This window comes from Aulonocara stuartgranti, assembly GCF_965226115.1.
Source record: "Aulonocara stuartgranti genome assembly, chromosome: 5".
Taxonomy (NCBI): domain Eukaryota; kingdom Metazoa; phylum Chordata; class Actinopteri; order Cichliformes; family Cichlidae; genus Aulonocara; species Aulonocara stuartgranti.
Window position 1 is genome coordinate 13,057,201 of NC_138943.1, and position 21,634 is coordinate 13,078,834.

Sequence of the window (21,634 nt, forward strand, 5' to 3'; positions counted from 1 at the left end):
TTACTTCACATCCTGATATCCTGGATGACGTTACATACCAGCTCATCTTTGCTCTAATTTAGAGCCAAGCCTTATGGTGGAAGGTTTGAGTCCAGACAAATGACATAATAAACATGGTGCTTAAAACATGGTGGTTTCAAACTACAGCATCCTATCAACAGGCTGCTCTCAATCTAAAAATAAGCACCAGCCAGGGCGATGTACACCAACATTTGTCCCTTGACTGGTGTTATTGTTTTGGTCATTCTGTCACAGTCTGTCGTCGTGCGTCATCTTCTTTTGGAAACCTCCAAATGTGACTGTGGCCTGGCCAAACATGAAGTCACTGTTTCACCATCTAAACATAAATGATTTCAGTTATATTTCTGCTGTATTTCAAGGTTCAAGTGATTATATAATCCTAAACAAATGAATCTCCCTGGAATATTGGGCATATGGCTTGGTAAAATCTCTTTAGGTGTTTTTCAGAGTGATCAAAGCAGTTTAGAAGTTATTTTTGTAAGTGGTTTTACAACAATTAGAATAAAAGGAGTGATGTTATTCACTGCTGTTGGCATCTTTTGCGATATTTTTCTGACTTTGAGGAAAATTAATTAAAAGGACTTTTGTTTTCCATCTTGGGGAACAGCTCAGTCAGCACGGCACCGACTTTTAAACAAAAATATTAATACTTTGCCAACTGGGAGAAGATTCCCTATATAATGTTTAGTTCATCTATTAATTGATTCCTCCCTTTATGAGTTCTTCTGTACTAACCTTGAGCCAAATGCTGAGTGGCCTAAAAGAGTAATTAGTTATTTATTACTGATTACTATAGCAATAGTTACTCTTTTGAACAGGAGCCATTGCATTATTCAGCAGCCATTTCATTATTTGAAGCTTCTGGCCTGTACGTGTCAAAGTGATTTGTCATTTAAAAAACTCTGTATTATTATTTGCATCTTTATTCTTTTAGCCACTACAGAAGAAATCTGCCCATTTTATGTTTATTTGATCTTTGATACTTTCAGAGGACTTGTAGAGCAAAACTGAACGAGTGCACCAGCTATTGGCTGGTCACTATATTCCGGTGCTTTATTAAATAATGTCTGTCCTTTAAAAAAAATACATTTATATTGCATGCAAGTATCTAAAAATACACTGTGTCAAGAAAAGGAAAGACCAAGAGATGAAAGTCGAAAAATGGAAGGAAGGAAGGGTATAGTAGAAGAATAATGAAATACTAAATATGAGTGATGAAAGTGCCTACCTGTTAGGTCAGCCTGACCCTAGAATAGCCCTGCAGTCATTAAAATGTCATTCAGAGCTTCACATTACAGCTGTGACTGACAGGCTGATTTATATAAACTTAATTATGGATGAAGACAAAGCCAATGGGGGAGACTGAAACACATGAATTTACTCGTGCACATGTATGCACTGGTGAAAAGAAATGCAAACACAGGCACACACACATGCACACACATTCAGCTTTGTCAGAGCAGTTTATCTTTTCTGTAGCTATTTCTAAGGGATCTATTTTAAACACAGGCTGAGAAGGAGCTGAGGACGGCAGGGCCTGCTGAGGACATTAACATCTAGTCTTCATTATTCATTCCATAATAGAAAAAAACCAGCAATGAATAACACTGCCTCTTGATGAGGGGCATCCTATCAGCAGCAGCAAATCATGCAGAAACAGTGTGAAAAGTAATTCAGGATGCTGTACATTTCCATGAATTTTTATTTAAACTAAATGTACTGCATATATTAACACATAAAGGAGGTTACTGCTTCCACGCTTTTGTGAAATGAGCCACATTAGAACATGGCTTACGGTAAATCCTGTGAACACTGTTGATATGTTCTTTATAAAAATGGCCAAAATACAATAAAATCAAGGTAAAGGTACAGCTGTGGTTCAGTTTAAGTTTCTTGGATTCTGGATTGATTGTTTTAGTCAACAAATTTTGATGTTAAATGTAGATAATTTTAGATTTATTATAAAATGGACTTCTGCGTATGAATGCTGCAATCATTCTCATTTAGCATTTACATATAGACAAGATAGGCAAAGGCTATAAATGTATCCAAAAGCATTAGAAATTTTGCAGAAACACTCTTAATTACTTGATCAGAAAAACAAACCAACTAGCTTGTGTTGCTTTCAAAGAAGAAGTGTCAGGACTTCTGGCATTTGTTTATTCCAAGAAGTTAAATTTAAATCTCAATTAGACTTTTCACCTGGATAAAAAAAAAGGATAATAAATAAATAATAAATGTGTGGCAAAGCAGAAGACACTGAAGACAGTGCCCTTTCAGCACATCAGACACTTTACAAGTGCTAAAAGGAAATCTGAAAAACCGGAAATTTGATATTTTATTATATCTAAAAATTTGATCCAACCTAAAATGTGAAACTGAAACAGCTTGTTTCATATTTATCCTTTAGAAAAATTAATCATATCTTTAAAAAATACCCCCAACCCCACAGTCTTTAGTAGTCTTTATGACGGCATTCATCAAGTTTCAACAAAATTTGCATAACTGGTGACATTGTGGTGACTTTTAATAATTTTGGGGAGTAACATTGGCAGCAGAGATGCTGACAGGTTAACCAGCACAGCACAAGCTGTTCCTTACTTGTGCATAGCCAGTGGATAAAGGCCGGGCTAGGGCTGGGCTATATCATACCGTTCACGGTAACGGGCAACGATAGGAAAATGAAATATCGCGATAGAATATGGGTAAAACGCGCATGCGCAGTGCCTATGTTTACATACGCACATGGCGGCGACGCAGAATGAGAAGGGCAAAAGTGGATCGTTGAATGAAACAGATGAACCAGAATTGGTTTGTAAAAATGCTGCAACTTGAGTGGTGTGGAACTGGTTTAGCTTTCGTCCATCAGATACACAACAAAGCACTATTTTTGGTAGCGCATGCTAGCGGGCCGTCGTTATTACTGTGTTGTTTGGAAAATACGGCACACTTAAAATCAATCCTTTGATTTTTCTGAAAATCGACAGTGCCCCTTATAATCCCGTGTGCTTTATGTATAAATTCTGGTTGTGTTTACTGACCTCGAAATGATTTTATGTCGTACACGGTGCTCGGAAATCTTTCAAATGTTTTAGTACGACTTTGCTAAGCTACGAACCCGCACAGCTTGATGGATTGTCGGAGCATTACGGCTATCGTAGGCAGGAGCCTCGCAGAGTGATACGTACTGTGCTTCAACATAATATCACCGTATTGTGTGTGTATAACCTCTTTTTAAGTTTTGTGGATATTATACATGGTTATGCTGAGGACATGTCGGTCAATTAGCACTGGAAATGCCTTTTGGTTAAACTGTCAGCAAGGAATTTGCACTGTTACATTTTTATATAACTTTAATGCACATAAAAAACAGCTGCTTGTTTAAGTGAAAATACATTGATGGGGTTTTTTGCACTAATAAAGTTGTGGAGTTGTAAAGAATTTTGTCTAGTGTCAATTATATTGTCAGTTATATCATTATCGCAAATTTTCAAATGTATATCGCGATAAATATTTTTGGTCATATCGCCCTGCTCTAGGCCAGGCTACAGAAAAATGTCTGTCATGCAGAATGAAACAAGAAAAACACTGAATGAAAATGTGAGACATTGTATTAATATGTGGGATAGGAAATTAAAATGCAGTCCAGTCACATATTAACCTGGAAAGCACGATTAAAAAAACCCTCTATATTGACTTTGCATCTTCTTCTCAGACCAACTTTTTAGCAGAGGACACTGAGACCTCTCCGGAGTACTTCTTACATTGCACAGTGCTAACACAGAGTTCTTATCTTTATTACTTATTTAAGTCCTTGACATGACACAGTGATTTAACTAACACAGATTGTGTGCTTCTTCCACACAGGGGAGAGCTGTTTCACAGGCTCCAAATATAAAAGAAAAAATAAATCCACCTGTGCATTTTTTAAATGTTTGTGCTACCTGTTGTTGTACCAACATTATTTGCTGATTTACAGTCAATCGTATTTTCTGCGCATGCAAATGTTAAACTTCACAACATGTATAAAGATATAATTATTACTTCTGCCACAGATACTGGGATGGATCCTGCGATCAGATCTTGAACCTGACTATAATCCAGCTACTTTCCAGGTACCTCTCCAGGCAAGATGCATAAAAGTAACATCTGTCTAAGTAAAATATAGTAAGTAAGTAAGATGTATATGTAAATATAGCCCAGATGTAGTCATGTTTGTTGTGAATGCTTTCCTTTTTTTCTTGTTGGTTTCAGGTTTTCTTGTACAGTTTCCTGCACTAGAATACATTCTAGTTTCTTTGGTGAAACTCTACGTGTCCAGTTGCTTTCCATGACACTAACTCATTATGGAGAAGGGAATTACAGCAATCTGGGCTGCGACCCACTGCCGGCTATTTGGAGCAGCGTGAATTAGAACAGGCAGAAACGATAGCTATCTAGCATGAGGGAAGGCTGCTCTCATCTCCTATATGCTACTAAGGACGAATAAAAGGAAATCAAAGTAAAGCTGAGAAGATGGGAAAGGAAAATGGTGCATGTGTCAGAGAAAGGCTATGTCAGGCAGCTTATATTAAAGGCCTTTCGCCAGAGGGATATTATTTACATTTGAGAGAAAAACGAAAAATTGCTCTATGAACAATACCTTGAAATCACCTTTTGTAAGTATTTCTGCATGTACTGATGTGATAAAATATTAGCATAAAAACAAATAAAGGAACCTTTCTTTCTGTTTAAGGTTAGAGGTTTTCATTATTATTTATTTATTTATTTATTTATTGTGTCCCGTTTGGATCTTTAGCCATCAGAATTGTTGTCTTAAGGCCAAGAAAGGTTTTCATTATTAACATGTAAGTTTTTTTAAGTGGTAGAAGACTGGACACACACACATGTGTATCCAGTGGACTACTGTGAGAGAGAAAGTGATCTGGATCTACAGCAAGGTTTAATGGTTTCTTTCTTCGCCCATCCTTTACTCCTTCTGGGAATGAAAACAAATCATTAGTTTTCACTTCTACAAATGTTGAGGAGTTACTTATATATATATATATATATATATATATATATATACATATATATATATATATATATACACACACATACAATGAAAAAAAGGGATTGGCCAGCTCTTGGATTTATGTAAGCATCTTGTGTGTATTTAACACAATCGCCTCTTGGTTTAAAGTTAAGTGTAACTACACTGCAAATTATCTGGTGCTTGCCATGATTTAAAATCTTATTTTTAGACAGGCCAGATTATTTGCCTTGTTTTAAAAAAGATTTACTTGTTTCTAAGTCTGGATTTTAGATAATAAACTTAAATCGAGAATAACCATATAATTGTGTCTATATTAGTACAGAAATCCAGAAATGGGAAGAATAACTCTTAAAATAGCCTACATTAGGTCTCTCACCAGATGTCTCTCAAAATATCACTTGTTTCAAGATAGAGTGACAAACTCAATTTGCTTGATTTAGGAAATTCACACAAGGCATCTGTTGAAAATATTATTTATTCAAAATCATGTCTGACTTCAAAGTTGTACATATAAGGGAAAAAAATTAACCACAATTTATGATACAAATCACATTTCAAAGACAGCTGTTTGTCCCAGCATGCCAGCATTATGTGGTACAACATTGACATTGGTTTAGGGAACATTTAATGACTGTCAACTTATATCATCACAAACTACACTAAGCCAATACTTGGTGCAACCCTAATCTTAAGGGTGATTTCTATGGGAAATAATATCAGAAAGACTGTATTTGATTGGAACAAACACACTGTCCTTAAAACTAATAGAAAAGTATGAAGTGTAATCAATGAGCTCATGGGCTAATTCTGTAGCTTGAGCAACAATGGGCACAGTTACTTCATATGCCAATAAGTCTTCATTTAAATTCAAAGTTTCATAGCGTTGGTACTCAAAAGCAATAAAAGATGAGTCAATCAAAAAGATATCCTTTATCAGTCCAAACACAGGGAAAGTGCCATCCACATCTGCAATAATCATGGACTTCCCAGCAATGTATTTATTGCCATTTAGAACATACCATTTCACTGAGACAACAGACTGCATGACATCTATTCCAAAAAATTCTTTAATTTTTTTCCTAACATATTCATTATTTTTAACAGCTGATACTGGCCCGGATTCCTTTTCTTTCGCAAAAATAGGATGTTCAGTGCCTATTTCATTTTGACAACACTCAAGAAATTGATTGTGGTTTGCTAGGGATTTACAAACATTTTTAAAATTTAACTTAGAAGCCCACTGTTTAAAATAGGAGTGCTTTGCCTCAAAGCGCATGCACATACTCCTTATTAAAGGTCCAAGGGATAAGATTTGACTGGGAAGATGCAACATATAATGTTGCTTAGGTATTATATTGGCTTCGGGAAAAAGTTGCTTGAACTGATACAGGTGTTCTTCAATCATATTTCTCAGTTGCAATACAGTTTGTAAAGAAATAATGGGAGCAAGAACTATTTGAACTATCATAATTAACTTTCTAATAAATACAACATACTCACTCTCCACACCATACAAAAGAAAAAGTAATATTTTTAAAAGAATTAGCATCTGTCCACAAGACTGTTTCAATTTGTTGTCGTTAGCCGCTAAAGTGCCAAAGGTAATAGGACATGGTTTATCCCGTATTTCAAGAGGTGAGTAAGGAAAATTTTGAATGTCTGAATTAAACTTGTCTAATTCCAATTGTCCTGAGAGAATTAGGTGTTTTAATACAAATTTAACTTCCATTGATGCAACACCTTCAAAAATAACATGCATTATATCCTGTGGAGTTTGTTTGATCAGGTCAAATGCAGGAACATCAACTAGTCTGCTTCTTCTATTAATTCCATAAGTAGTTTTGAGGGACGCTTTCAATAAATCTGTGCTTGCTTTATCTATTTCAAAACACTGCCTGATATGTTTCTCCAGAGTTCTTTGAACAAACTTCTTCTCCTCAAAAACACTTTGCATATCATCAAAGTTGCATTCACAGTGTCTACATTTGCTATAAGCAAAACCAATCCCTTCTTTAAAGCCAGCAATCTCATGCTGGGCTAGCGTGTCTCCGCAAATGGCTATAACAGCACCAAACAATTCAATTTCACCATTTGACATTTCAATCCTTACACCATTGTAAAGCAGTGATAGATCTTGAAGTATTCTTTTCAGTACAACATCAATACCCCACTGAGAAATGTCACTTGCTTTAGCAATAGCAAGAAGTCGTATTGCAGCTAACTTTGACCTAAATTTTGGATCAATATTTCCTAAAGTATAATAAAACATGACCAATTTGTTTGCAGAAGCATGGGACCCTAAGGGGTTACATATTTCAATTTCATCTGTGTACAGTATTAATTGCAATGCATTTGGCCTCTGAGAAAACAAGGGGTGAGATGTAAAGAGGGACCCGTCTCTAAAATCATAGAAGAATCCCTCTCTGCTTCTTTGTGGTGCAGTGTTCAACATGGTAAAGATTCTCTCATTAGTCATTAACTGCTTTAGACTTTCAATTAATGGTACATAGTAAAAACTTTTGTTCCTTATGGACATGACCCTTGAAAGACCTTGCTTTACCCAACATATCTTCTGGGATACTACTACTTCCTCGGCGTTGACTGGACAGAACATTTCCCCTATGGCTCTACACTGTCCATATGCAATGGTGGAGAAAGGATCCATGAATTTATCAAATGTAGCCAAAGCCTCATCTTGAAGCTGAGTGGTTCCCTCGGCATTATCTTCAAACACTGTCTTCATTCTTTCCTTGAGCGTATCCAAAAGAACAGCCTGATACTGTTGCACTCCTGAGATGATATGTTTGACCGTTCTCTGTGAAAACATTTGAAACAAAAGTAACTTATTCTGCATTTATATTAAAAAAAAAATTCTGAATTCCATTATGAACAAGTAAGACATTGATTGCCTTATGTAATGTATTGATCCATTAAGACTATAACATACCTGTGATAAGTGGCACTGTTCTTGAACACTGATAGCAAAAGCTGCAGCAGATCTGGTAATATCGTGTCTGGTAAAGGATGTTTTAGCAACAGCTTCTTCCTTTAGAGCAGAAAAACAAAGTTAGTCCAAACTCCTGGCCAATTATAGAAATTCTTACATAACAGGTATAATCAGTTACACCTAATGATTGGTCCATTAAAAAACAAAGTGCATGACAGTGATTAGTGTTACAGTTGTGAATATTCAATATAATATAAGATAATATAATATTCATTCTTTGGAATAAAGAAAAAAAATGGAAAAGAAATCAAAGACAAAGAAACAATAAAAAAGGGGTTGTCCATTGTTTTGATGAGGCTAGGGATTGGATTCATGAGAATGAGATTTTATCTTTTTAAATAATGAATTTTTGTTCGCACTTAGATATTAGTTTCTTTACATGTTTGTTGTATTTATTAAATTATTTATGTATTTTTAAATCACGTAATTTAGATTTGCACTTAGAATTTATGTTAGTATTAATATATGGATATATTTTATTGTATGCATTTATTAATTTATTTAATTTTCAAAAAAAATCATTCTTATCCATGTTTTGGCAGTATTTCTAGCCAACAGATTTTTTTACAGTGCTTCCAAATACTCTGTGTCTTACCTGAAAATGTAATTCCTACGAGATACCCAAATTGCTGTCACATTGAACGATTTAAACGCGCTGAGAGTGTCTTTGATGCAAACTTCACCAGGAGACATGCCAGCCGCAGAGTGTGTGCCTTCTCCGGCTGCAGCATAGCCTGTACTATCTACACTGAACTGCTATTCTGTTTATTTGTTTTTCATTTCATCCTGCAGGATGAAATTGTGATTTAAAATCCAACCATGGTGGAAATCGCTTGTAACAGTTTGAAGAACAATATCTAGCGGTATAATATCGCGAGATCTCGTTAAATTTCTCTTGATTAAAAATGGAGAAAATGATTAAAAGTAATATAGGACCAAATACGAGGAGTTAGACATAGCTAAATTTGTCATCAGAAGCCACACTACATTTTATTTAGTTTAACACTTACCGTGATCGGGCTGTCAACAACCTGAGGCTCCTGCACTTCAGCCAAAGATCCACCAGTTGATATTTCCACGGTGCTGGTTGTTGTTGCAGTACTACAGTTGGCAAAGACTGAAACACCAAAATTTTCCGATCCTAAAGAGTGGGATGTTGGGGGGATCCTCCATCCTCTTGGTGGGCTTCCATTCGTCAAATACAGAGGGTGCGTCCGTTTAATGTGGCGAAAGAATGAGTTAAAAACTCTGAAATCTTGTTCACAGCCATCTATTCCACAGTAAACCCAAAAATCCTGCCTTCGACCATGAGCTGCATTTATGTGGCTAAGGAGCACCTTCAGAGTTAAAGAAACAAAGATAAAACAGATCATACATCTCCAGAGCGCCATGGTGAACTGTTTTCGCGCTGTAGCAATGCAGCTTTACTTTACCGCTCTCCACTGAAGGCCACAGATGAGAGTGTGGGACCATGGGAAAGGTAGGCAATTTTAAAAATATATGCATCCTTAATTATCCAATTTTTCAGGTTTAAATTACATCAGTTATATTTATTTTTAGGCAATAAGTGTTTAAGACTGAATTTATATTTTTATTTTCTTTTTTTTTACTTAAAAAAAATTAAATATAAATAATTTTCTGCATGCGCATTCTCAGTTCCTGTCGTGACGTTACTTTCACGCGGGACAAACTCTTTTCCCCTGCTTTGTTAACCATCAGGACCGTTAGGAAGATCAAAATTATTTATCTAAACAAAGTGAACAGTAATTTAAGGTTGGTAACATTAAGTTGATTTGAAAAATACTATGGTACAACGGTGTTATTAAGATAAAGTCGTGTTTTGTGAGGGCTGCTAGTTAGCAATCTAGCTAATGTGTTAACTTTAGCTAAATGTTCTTATTTAAGCCGTAGGATATTTCCAGGTACTGTGAGTGGAGGCTTTGGAACCGAACTAGAGAACTGCTGTCACGGCATGGACAACTTTGACGATGCCATACTGTCTGTGTTGCAGGGTAAGTCTTATTTTTCAGTTATTTTGGTACGTTAGCTAAGCAGCCTTAGCATCTGTTAGCATCATTTCTGAAACTTGGAGCTAGGATTGCACTCTACTCTGAACTTTATCCACATTATAGCCTTGAGCTGTCTTTGCCAAAATAGACTTGGAACATCATTCTTGAAGACAGCCAAAAATAGTTTTATTGCATTCCCAAATATTTGATAAACTGTTTTAAGTTTGACATTTTATCCTGTTAATATTACTTATTGCTAAAATACATTTATTGACAAAAAAAATGACCTCAATATGTAATAAGCCACGCCCAGGAAAAGAGAAATAAATATCACTTTTGAAGTTGTTTTTCTCTTTTACAGCTGCGAATATTGATGAGGAAACTTTGAGGAGCTTTACCCGGGATGACCTAAAGGATCTTTTTCCGGGCCATGAAAATTTCTTCCGTAGAAAGAAGATTTGGGATTTTATCAGCCAAAAGGTAAATACACATTATACCACTAAGAAGATGATTACTGTCCATATTGTCTAGCATTAATTTGCCTAATTGTGTATTTTTGTTTATATCCCACAACTGTTATAGTTTAAGAGTACTGACCAAGATGCCAACACTTTCCATCGAAGCGAGAGTAACCCCTTAGGCTTTGATGTGTCACAATGTCAGCCTCAAACTTCCACTCCCATTTCCTACACTGCTGACAAAAAAATGAAAATGCCAGACCCACCAGAGTATGTGGTGTATACAGATTCAGAGTTGGACATGGTGCGCAGTCAGTACTTTGCATTGCTCCACAGTGGAAAGGAAAAGGACTGTAGGATGTCGAAGGAGCTATGTTGCAGACTTGTAAGGAACACCGTCACCAGCATGGTTGCAATCCTCCGTGCTAGTCCCATGGGGAAAGAAGTAACATACCCCTCCAAACTCGAAATGAGAGCAATGTCGCAGAAGATTGTCGACTATTACCCCATGTTACGTGATGCTGACACACACATGCCATACGTAAGTCATTCTTTACTCACTACAATATCTAAAATTGAGCGAGATAAAAAAAAGAATGTACAAATATATATTATTTTACCACAGCTGACCATCTACACCAAACTGTACAAACGACTCCAAAATATGAAGTCTCCAAGGAAGAGGCAGGGCTCCATGCCACAACGAGGCAGGCCCAGGAAGACTCTTTTCAGCTCAGATGACACAGACAACGGGACTGAAGGTGACCTAAGTGGTGAAGCAAGTGGTTCAAGTGACTATACCATACTTCTTGAGAGCAATGATGACCTCAGTGAGGATAACTCAAATGCAGGTGTGTACTTTGGTCTGCTGTACTAATGACTTTTGGACATCTAAAACTTCAAAGAGACCACCTGCCCTCAGTTTTCTGTTCAGAGTGCATCACAAGATTTATACAGTGTTGAGTATTTTCCTTAACTTTCTAGCTATTCCCTGTTATTACATTCTGTTCATCTTCTGTTTTTTCCTCAGAGAAAGAATCCCAATTGCCGCTACCCTCCACTGTACCAACTACGTCAAACAATACTACCCTGGCTTTACCACTATTATCCAAGTCAGCCTCATGCTCTGCACCCAGGGCTGATATAGGTCCTTCAACTGCACCTCCAGATGATGTTGTTGGTAAGTCCACCATCACCCTTATCTACCTCTGTCTGACTGTGGTTCCTCTTACAGCTCTTTCCAAAATATGGTTGCAGCAATGAACCCCGTTCTAAGTGTTTATTCCAAAAATCATAGTGGTTTGGCATTAACTCGAGTTGGTGTGTAAAATCAACATATGATAGATACCTCATTCCAGTTTGCCAGTTAGCCATAGTAAGTATTTTAACACTTTGTGTTGTAATGGGTGTTACTCAGTGCTGATTATTTACACATGTAAATCCTCATGCTGGTCACATCTATCATGCCTTATCACAGTGTTTCTGTCATAGATCAAATTACCTAAAATATTTTTATCCATCAGCTCATAATCACTGTTCACACTGATGTGAACGATATACACAGTAAACAACCTTTACCTTATTTTCACCACAGTTTTATTCACGGGCATCTTAAACTGTCGTTTTAATATTTGATTCTGTTCAAACTAACAATTAACATAAATCCATGATCATTATAAGAAAAGGACACAAAGGGAAATGATCAGGACATATAGGGTCAGTTCATTACTCAAACATATTTAACCTAAACATTAATTCTCAGAAATATTATACTTAAAAACAACCATGCAACTAGAAATGACTGATTAGAAAAATCTGAATTTTGTGAAGTCTAGTTACACCATGTCTTACAATTGCTCTTTGCTTTCCCTAGCAGACCATGACAGCCTGAAGATGCAGGCAAGACATTACAAAACCTTGAGCAACATGTACAGGAAACCCAATGCAAAACCCAACCAAAGTGACGTTGCTCAAATTTTGGACCTGGAGTTTGAGGCCAGACGAGCTTTTATTGACGCAGATGTTACAAGGGAAGAAGACAGGCCCAGAAAAATATTTGAAGCATACCCGTGCTTCAAAGACATACAAAATGTAAGTTCAACTACCTTCAGTTAAATTCCTTGCTTTCTCTGGATAGGTTTAGTTAGTTCTTGACTAACTGAGCACAACTTTGTCATAGGCGATGGATGAACTGCGTCGCATCATTGGTGGCTCCAACTGCAAATACATAGATCAAATGAAGGGTCGATGGGCAGAGTTTTGTTCGAAAGTGCAGTTCTATGGCATTTGGAAGAAGGTCCTGAAACCTCCTCTCCCCTTGGATGTACGTGGAGGTAAGTGGCCTTTTCATACATTAAATCCACACATCAGATATGTTCGGATTGCTTTGTTGAGATACTTTTCTCTGTTCACAGTGGATTTTACTGTCACTCTCTTCAATGCACTTCCATCTCTTTTTCCTTCAAAAACTACACCACCAAAGCGGCTGGGAAGTGCCAGTGAGGCTCTCCTTCATATCCTCAAGGTGAGAACAGCTGCAATACCAGCCACTGTAACTTGTACTCCATTTACTTGTATTGTTATTATTAATATTATTATTTTGCTTTTCCTGCTTAATAAGAGTAGGTCGAAGTTCAATTCAGCAGGGATTAAATTACTCCTTATTCAGGATTTCTTAATTGTTATTCAAAACCTACTCCAGAGAGGCAGCACAGAGCAAAAGCACATTGCAGTTAGGATACAAGTAGAAGCAGTAAAATGATATATTTAAAAAGGCCTTCAAAAACTAGAATATGTAACAAAGTTAAAAGAAATTGTTTTAAAAAACAAATGAGAAAAAAAGCACAAATAGACATGATAAAAATGCTGCAAATTAGAGAAAATTCATGCTCAGAATTAATACATTTCCAAAATTTCATATTTATGTAAGTCAGATATTTTATATTTATTTCTTCTATTCCAACAGTAAATCAGTTGGAGCATTCTAAACTCTTGATATTGCTATTTGTGTCTTAAGCTGTTTGGATGCACAGCAACCCTTTCATTTAAAATCTTGAAGAATTTGTCCTTTTTTTGTGCTTCTTCTAGCCAGGTGAAGATGCAATGCTATACCTGGAGAAGCGGCCTCTCTCCTCCCCAGTGCTGCTTTTTGATGGAACAACCAGCATTGTTGCTGTAGGAAACATACCAGTGACCACTCTCTCCTTGGAGGATTTCTGGGAAGGAATGTTGGTGTTGATGGCATATTACTACACCTTGCACTTAACATACCCAAAATGTGTTGCAACGGTCCTCTCTGTCATACAAACTGAGGTAATCACTGATGCCATCCATGATCAAGATGCCACTAGTGCATATAAGAAAGCAATAGCTGAGTGGAAGTCGTTCTTTGAAAAATAGGTGAATACCAAGCAGGATTTTATCAGGTCATTTGCAGTTTGTTTAGTTTTGTAGTACGTTTGTACAACTTTGTTCCTAATTTGCCTAGCAATGTCCTGAGAAACGGCTTTACTTAAGATGCTTTACAAATGAAAGTTGTTGTTTTTTTTTCTTAGTGACACTTTACCTGAGGCATGTAAAGTTTTAAGTCAGTAATGCCATTATTTATAACATTGTGAGACTATGTGACTGTCACAAAAGTTTAAGGCCAAAACTGTAATTTTTTTTCTGTGTTTAGGCCTTTTAAAGGGTTGATTTAGACTTTTAGGGATTGTGCAGCAGCCCTATTTTGTTTTAAAAAAAGGATTTTGTTCTCATGAGAGAAATAAATGTTGGCATATCACTCTTGTCCTGGTTGTGATTTCAGTAGAAGCCAAGGAGTAGGAAAAAGGTCTGTTTTAAGGTTTTTTTTGCCTGGATTTAATATTGATTCGGCTCTATTTTAAGATAAGCCAACCTGAATCAAGAAACAAATTAATCATATTTCACTAATATTGAGTAGTTTTTCATAGTATTAGAACTATTTTTCTCGTTGCAGTGCATTCATTTGCTGCAAGTAAGAATTCAAAACATAAAAAAAGACTGTAATTTAGCATATTTAACTAATATTTGGGACTTGATATCAAGTAATTTTATCTTAAATTGAGCTCTTTAAAGCTTATTTTAACCCTCTTCAATTCTCAAATGTGTTCTTTTATTTCTGGATTAAAAAATCTTATTTCAAGATTTCTTATTAAGTAAAATAAACTTGCTGCATGGACAGATAATTTCACTTGTTTTCAGTGCTTTTTGTATCAAATGTAGTATTTTTTTCCTAAATATAGACTAGCCATTTTTGCAGTGTATATAGTGTAGAAACTGCATAATTTGCAGAGTGGGTAGATTAAATTGTTCATATAATGTTCGAGTGAAGTAAGTCAATAATATAGCAATGTTAAATCTTGCGACACTGCACGGGATTTCCGTCTTGCACGCTTTGGATCGTGGTTTGAGGAAGGCATCCATCTCAGTCAAGTCGAACAGCCACCTCTGCTTTTTTTGGTAAACCGAAAGAAGTAAATTGGGTGGTTGTTACATTAAAAAAGTCTACCTTGTAATTTGAACACAAAATTTTCATGTTTCTATCTTGAACGTAATTAAATCATGTAGGATCTGTACAAAATTCAACAACTTAATTTGTTCTTGTTGAGATGACCTGCTACAATCTAGTAAGAGTGGTTAGTTGCTGGACTCATGAAATTAACAAGATCACATGAGATTTCAAATTCAAATTCAAATTTTATTTGTCACGTACACAGTCATACACAGTACGATATGTAGTGAAATGCTTGGACAACTGCTCGTGACCTAAAGAGAACAAAAAAGGAAAAGGCTATGAATAAGATAGGAAATAAATATGAAAAATTAAAAAGGGTAAATTTAACTAGGAAGGAATAAAATATAAATTAAGGTTAAAAATGAAATAACTGTACAACACAAATTAGAATGAAGGGTAAATTTAACTGGGAAGAATAAGATAAAGATAAATATATAAATTAAAGTTGAAAATAAAATAACTGTACAACAAAATACACAATACACAATATAGAACTATATAAGAATGTATGAAGAAATCTAAATATAAATAAATATATACACAATAACAGCAGCTGTACAAGTATTAACCGGAAATGAAGAATATAGTGACCAGTGTTGTGCAAAACCAAAGTCCAGAAAGTCCAGTGTGTGTGTAAGAACCATATGTGTGGGTCAGTACTGTGTGGTGGTGTGATTGAGAGACCGTATCGCCTGCGGGAAGAAGCTCCTCCTCAGTCTCTCTGTGTTGGTCTTCAGGGAGCGGAATCGCTTTCCTGACCTCAGCAGAGAGAACAGTCTGTTGTTGGGATGGCTGAGGTCCTTCACGATCTTCCTGGCCTTGGTCCAGCACCGCCTGCTGTAGATTGAGTGCAGGTCAGGGAGCTCGGAGCGGATGGTGCGCTCAGCTGACCGCACAACCCTCTGTAGAGCTCGTCTGTCCTGCATGGTGCTGTTCCCGAACCAGGTTAAGATGTTTCCCGCCAGGATGCTCTCTATGGTGCACGAGTAAAAGTTCCTGAGCACCTTGGAGGGCAGTTGGAAGTCTCTCAAGCGTCTGAGGTGGTAGAGACGCTGTCGGGCCTTTTTCACCACGGTGTTGATGTGACAGGACCATGACAGGTCCTGCGTGATGTGAACTCCGAGGTATTTGAAGCTGTCCACTCTCTCCACTGGGCACTCGTTGATGACGGGGGTCTGGTAGTTCCTCTCCTGCTTAGTGCTGAAGTCCACTATCAGCTCCTTTGTCTTACTGACGTTTAGAAGGAGGTTGTTCCTCTGGCACCAGTTCTCCAGATTCCTAATCTCCTTCAGGTAGGCCGTCTCGTTGTTATCAGAGATCAGGCCCACCACGACGGTGTCGTCAGCAAACTTGATGATGGTGGTGGAGCTGGTAGTGGCCACGCAGTCATATGTGTACAAAGAGTACAGCAGGGGGCTCAGAACACACCCCTGGGGGGCTCCAGTGCTGAGAGTGGTGGAGGCTGAGACATGTCCGCCCATCCTTACTGCCTGTGGTCTGCCAGTTAGGAAGTTGGAGATCCACTGACACATAGATGAGCTGAGTCCCAGATGCTCCAGCTTGGTGGTGAGTGTGGAGGGAATTATGGTGTTAAATGCAGAGCTGTAGTCTATGAAGAGCATTTTAACATAATTCCCCCTTCTAGTGTCCAAGTGAGTGAGTGATGTGTGGAGGAGATGAGAGATGGCATCGTCTGTGGAACGATTTGGACGGTAAGCGAACTGTAGTGGGTCCAGTGTGTCTGGTAGTGAAGAAATGATGAAGTCTCTGACCAGGCGTTCAAAGCACTTCATCACTACTGAGGTGAGGGCTACAGGGCGATAGTCATTGAGAGAAGCAGGGTGGGGTTTCTTCGGGACAGGAACAATGATGGACTCTTTGAAGCATGTGGGGATCACCGACTGAGATAAAGAGATGTTGAAGATCTCAGTGAACACAGGAGCTAGCTGGTATGCGCAGTCTCTTAGGATACGACCTGGGATGCCGTCTGGTCCTGCTGCTTTCCTGGTGTTCACTCTCTTGAAGGCTCTCCTTACTTCATGCTCGGAGATGACGAGCACGTTTCCGGTGCTGGCAGTATCTTCCTGTCTGCAGCCGTTAGCGCCGCTAACACTAGCATTGTTGGAGACCTTAGCTGCAGCCTCGAAGCGAGCATAGAAAGTGTTCAGCTCGTCTGCCAGAGTCACGGCCGCGTTCGTCATACCGGTTGTTGGTGCTTTATAGTCCGTTATTGTCCTTAGTCCCCGCCACAGGCTCCTAGAGTCACTCTGTTGGAGTTGTGACTCTAGTTTCCTCCCGTAGCGCTGCTTCGCCTCTTTCACCGCCCTCCGCACGTTATATGACGCGGCTTTGTACGGGTCCATGTCCCCCGTCATGAGTCCCGTGTTGTAGGCAGCGGTGCGGGATCTCAGAGCGTCGCGGATGGTTTTATCCACCCACGGCTTCTGGTTGGGAAACGTTGTGATAGTCTTTGTCTCCACGGTATCATCCGCTAGTTTCCCGATGAATCCCACAACCGCTTCCGTAAACACGTTGACGTCATCGTCGGAGCTGTTTCTGAACATGCCCCAGTCTGCGTCATCGAGTGCGTCCTGTAACGCGGCCACCGATTGATCCGTCCAGCGCGCGACCTTCCTCTGAACCGGAACTTCCTGTTTCAGCCTTTGTTTGTATTTTGGCATGAGGAAGATGGCGGCGTGATCAGATTTGCCAAACGGGGGGCGGGATTGTGCCTTGTAGCCGTCCTTGACCGTAGTGTAGCAGTGGTCCAGTGTCCTTTCACCCCTGGTGGGGCAGGTGATGTGTTGATAAAAGTTCGGCGCTGCGCGTTTGAGGTTGGCGCTATTAAAGTCCCCCGCAGTCCCGAATGTCTCTCTGGAACTTTATCCTGGCCCTGAGGTCGTCAAGCTTGTTCTCCAGTGACTGGACGTTGGCGAGCAGGATGCTAGGCAGAGGTGTGCGGTGTGCACGAGCTCTCAGCCTGTTCCTGACGCCGGCTCGCTTCCCTCTAGGCCGCCGCCGATTTCAAACTGCAGGAAAATCACTAGAACGTCTTGATGCATTCTCAGTCATCCAGGAAAGTAAATCTCCAAAAGTTGATTCTGTTCATCTGGGCGTAGAATTTTGTGGGATGAGTGACGAAACGTTTCTCCCACAAAACGCTACGTCCGGATGAACAGAATCAACTTTTGGAGAAAATCACTAGAGTTATAAGAGGCAGACAACTACACACACACAACGTGTATGCTATTGCTTTTTATTGTGGTTTAACCTGTCAAGGACAAAAACGTACAGAAAATTCTGCATCAAGACTTGAAATCATAGCTTTCGTACTTTTGTCATCCCTGGATTGGTGACATAGTGGTTAGTGCTGTTGCCTCACAGTAGGACGGTCCTGGGTTCAAATCCACAATGATTTCTCTCTGGGTATTCTGGTGTCCTCCCACAGTTAAAAGTCATGCAGTTACTAGAGTTAGCTTAGGTTGATTGGTGATTCTAAATTCACCATAAATGTTAATGCAAATGGTTGTTTGTCTCTATGTGATTAACTGGTGAGCTGTCCAGTGTGTACCATGCCTCGTAACCTAGCCCCCTGCAACCAGGATAAAGATAGGAGGATGTTAGTTGTTGTAGACCCATTCAACTTTCATGTTAACCAGACTCTAGACTTTGTTGAACATTATGTAATATGAAGTCAACATGTAGTATTTAAGTGATCAAGTAGTACTGTGGTAAAGGTTATTGAATAGTGTTGAAATAAAATGACAAAATTGTGAAGGATTAAAGTATTCCAAGAGCTCAACTTAGCTATATATCTACACATATATACATACAGTATATACATACATATACACACACACACACACACACACATATATATATATTAGGGGTGCAACGATACACAAAATTCACGGTTCGGTTCGGTTCGATACTTTGGTGTCACGGTTCGATATTTTTTCGATACAAAAAAATGTTCATGCATTTTTAATTTGTCATTTATTAAAATTATAAATATATATTTTAACTCAAAAGTACAGTTTTTAAATTTAACCCTAACCCTTGTGCGTGTTTTTTATTTTGACAGCGAATGCGCACCTGCGGACCACTTATGTGCAGCCCTGGTTATTTAGCTCATCATATTGCAGCCACAGAAATTCTTTTGTCCATGAAACCATAAAGCTGCACTTTCTTTTTGCCTTATAGTCTGATTTGTCATAACTTCTCCGTTTTGTGGTAAGCTTTTCTTTGGCTGTCACTTCTTCACCCTGACCTGTCTTATTTGGCTCAGCAGAACTGAAATGCTTTTACACACGCACTCACATAAGCTCAGCGATTCTCTGCGCGACCAACCTCTCACATGTTTAAGCTGCGGGAGATTTCACTTGTCATGTTTGCATAGTAAGCTAACGATTGATAAGACGATGTCAGAGGAATTGGTGCACAAATTAGCATCACTCACAGATCAGTGCTGTCGCTCTCTATACACAGTTCGCACGATTGCAAAGTGAAAGCAAAAAAACAAGCGCAAATTCAAACGCGACTTCAATATGTCACATATTGACAGTGGCTCACCGATGCCAATGACATAATTACCCAGCTACATTTCTGAAAGAATGCAAAAGCATTGACATATATTTTTCCTACAATAGCCCGACGGGCAGGGAAGAGATAGATTTTGGTAGCCCGACTGAAAAAATCGCTAGCTCCGGGACGTCGGGCTAGCGATATTGCAAGCCCTGTATCTGATTGAGGAATCACTCATCTTTGGAAAAGAGAGTTTATTACAGAGAAATGTCTCTTTCCAAAATAAAAGCTATACTATCCGCTTCTTCTGGGCTATATTCTCAGCAGCATAAGGAGAATCATGTGCTAACAGCTGTCTAAATGACTCGGCTAAAGTTAGTAGCATGCTTGTTGTTTTTGTCTTTGCACTAGGATGATGTCGGCGTAAACGTGCAGTCATATTCGTTGTGTTCCCACTAGTGCTTTCAGGTTAATCTCGTTGAAATGACCTTAACGCCACAACACGGCAAATCTCCGTTAACGAGCTACCGCCGATCGCTCCGTGCATGGGGCTAGACGGCCAACACGTTAACGAGCTAACTGCGCTAACACACTAGTTCACACCAATGTAATTGAGCATTGCATGGCACATCCAACTTACTGTTTTACTTTAGTCCATGACTCGCTTACCTTCAGGGTCATATGTCACATGAAAACCAAAATAATTCCAAACGCCAGATCTGAATGAGGTTCAATTTGCTTGTTGCAAGCAGAGCTTAACTTCTGTCTCGCTAGCTTGCCCTGCGCTCTTCCTTCTGACTATGCTGTCTGTGTTGAGCGCTCAGTGGATCTGCGCTGGACAGTGCAGCCTAGGCGGAGTAGTCGAACACAGATTCACTGAGCGCTCAACACAGACAGCATCGTCAGAAGGAAAATTGATAAAATAAATTACAAATGTTGTATTGTTCGATACATATGCGTACCGAACCGAAAGCACTGTATCGAACGGTTCAATATCGATACGAATATCGTTGCACCCCTAATATATATATATATATATATCTACACATATATACATACATATATACACACACACACACACACACACACACATACATATATATATATATATATATACATATATATATATATATATATATATATATATATATATATATATATATATATATGTATGTGTGTGTGTGTGTGTGTGTGTATATATACATATTTAAATTTGGGTCTACACAAGTCACTTTCCATCACGTTATAGCAGTAAGTTAATTATGTTTGTTAGTAAGTCACTAGCTCCTCCTCCTCCAACAATGTCAACACCAAGCACTAAGAGGAGTGCACCAAAACACCACAAATAAGTAAGTCAGAGGGTGAAAATTATTTTATTCCACCGGACACACACACAAAGACACACACACACACACACACACACACACACACACACACACACACACACACACACACACATATAGAAAGCTCCAGGAGGGTCAGAAACAATGAGGAGATTGTCCGTAATAACAAATGGTTCATTAATTCATAAATCAGAGTGTCAGCCTTGGTGGACCAACTCCTCACAGCAGAGAGCAGGAGCTGTGTGTTATTAGCCAGGAGGATGGCACAATGAAAACTAATGGGCACAAGCGCTATGTCTCCTTGGAGCACTGACTCTGCTAACACATTCATTCATCACCGAGCTTCAACCAGACAAACAATGGAGAAATAATAGAGAAAAACCTTATTTATAAATCACTTACATCTTTAGATACATAGATATTTATCTTTGTATATTTCCTGAACAGCATATGTTAATTTCTCTGTAGCTTATTGAATCAAATAATTTGGACGAGCTGCCCATTAATACCAAGTATTTAATAGTAAAAAACACATATTTCTTTTAATAATAGGAACCTTACTGATACAAAAAATAAAGTAGAGCTCTGACCCTTAATCAGTTATAATCAGTTGTATTGGCTTGATTATGGGTCTCCTCAGGATTGTGTGTACAGACTGTTCTTGATTAACATCTCCTTCACCCTTCAGATTTTAATCTTTAGT

General features: G+C 38.4%; 2 protein-coding genes across 2 annotated transcripts in view; one reads left to right on the plus strand and one right to left on the minus strand.

The window, feature by feature from the left end:
* The window catches only part of LOC309707366 (uncharacterized protein), a gene marked incomplete at its 3' end in the record, with an annotated part of 455,076 nt that extends 434,473 nt beyond the window's left edge, over positions 1-20,603 (minus strand). The window contains exons 1-2 of the mRNA XM_082534679.1: positions 20,478-20,603; positions 18,935-20,379 (exon numbers count right to left, since the gene is read on the minus strand). The remainder of the gene's footprint in view (positions 1-18,934; positions 20,380-20,477) is intronic.
* Positions 9,416-14,787, plus strand: LOC309706567 (uncharacterized protein). Its single transcript, XM_082533221.1, has 10 exons — positions 9,416-9,543; positions 9,969-10,075; positions 10,434-10,552; positions 10,655-11,071; positions 11,156-11,381; positions 11,561-11,710; positions 12,404-12,621; positions 12,710-12,863; positions 12,945-13,054; positions 13,618-14,787. The coding sequence occupies exons 2-10, from the start codon at positions 10,036-10,038 to the stop codon at positions 13,927-13,929; spliced, it is 1,746 nt and encodes a 581-aa protein (XP_082389347.1). The 5' UTR covers positions 9,416-9,543; positions 9,969-10,035; the 3' UTR covers positions 13,930-14,787.
* Positions 20,604-21,634: the final 1,031 nt, after the last annotated feature.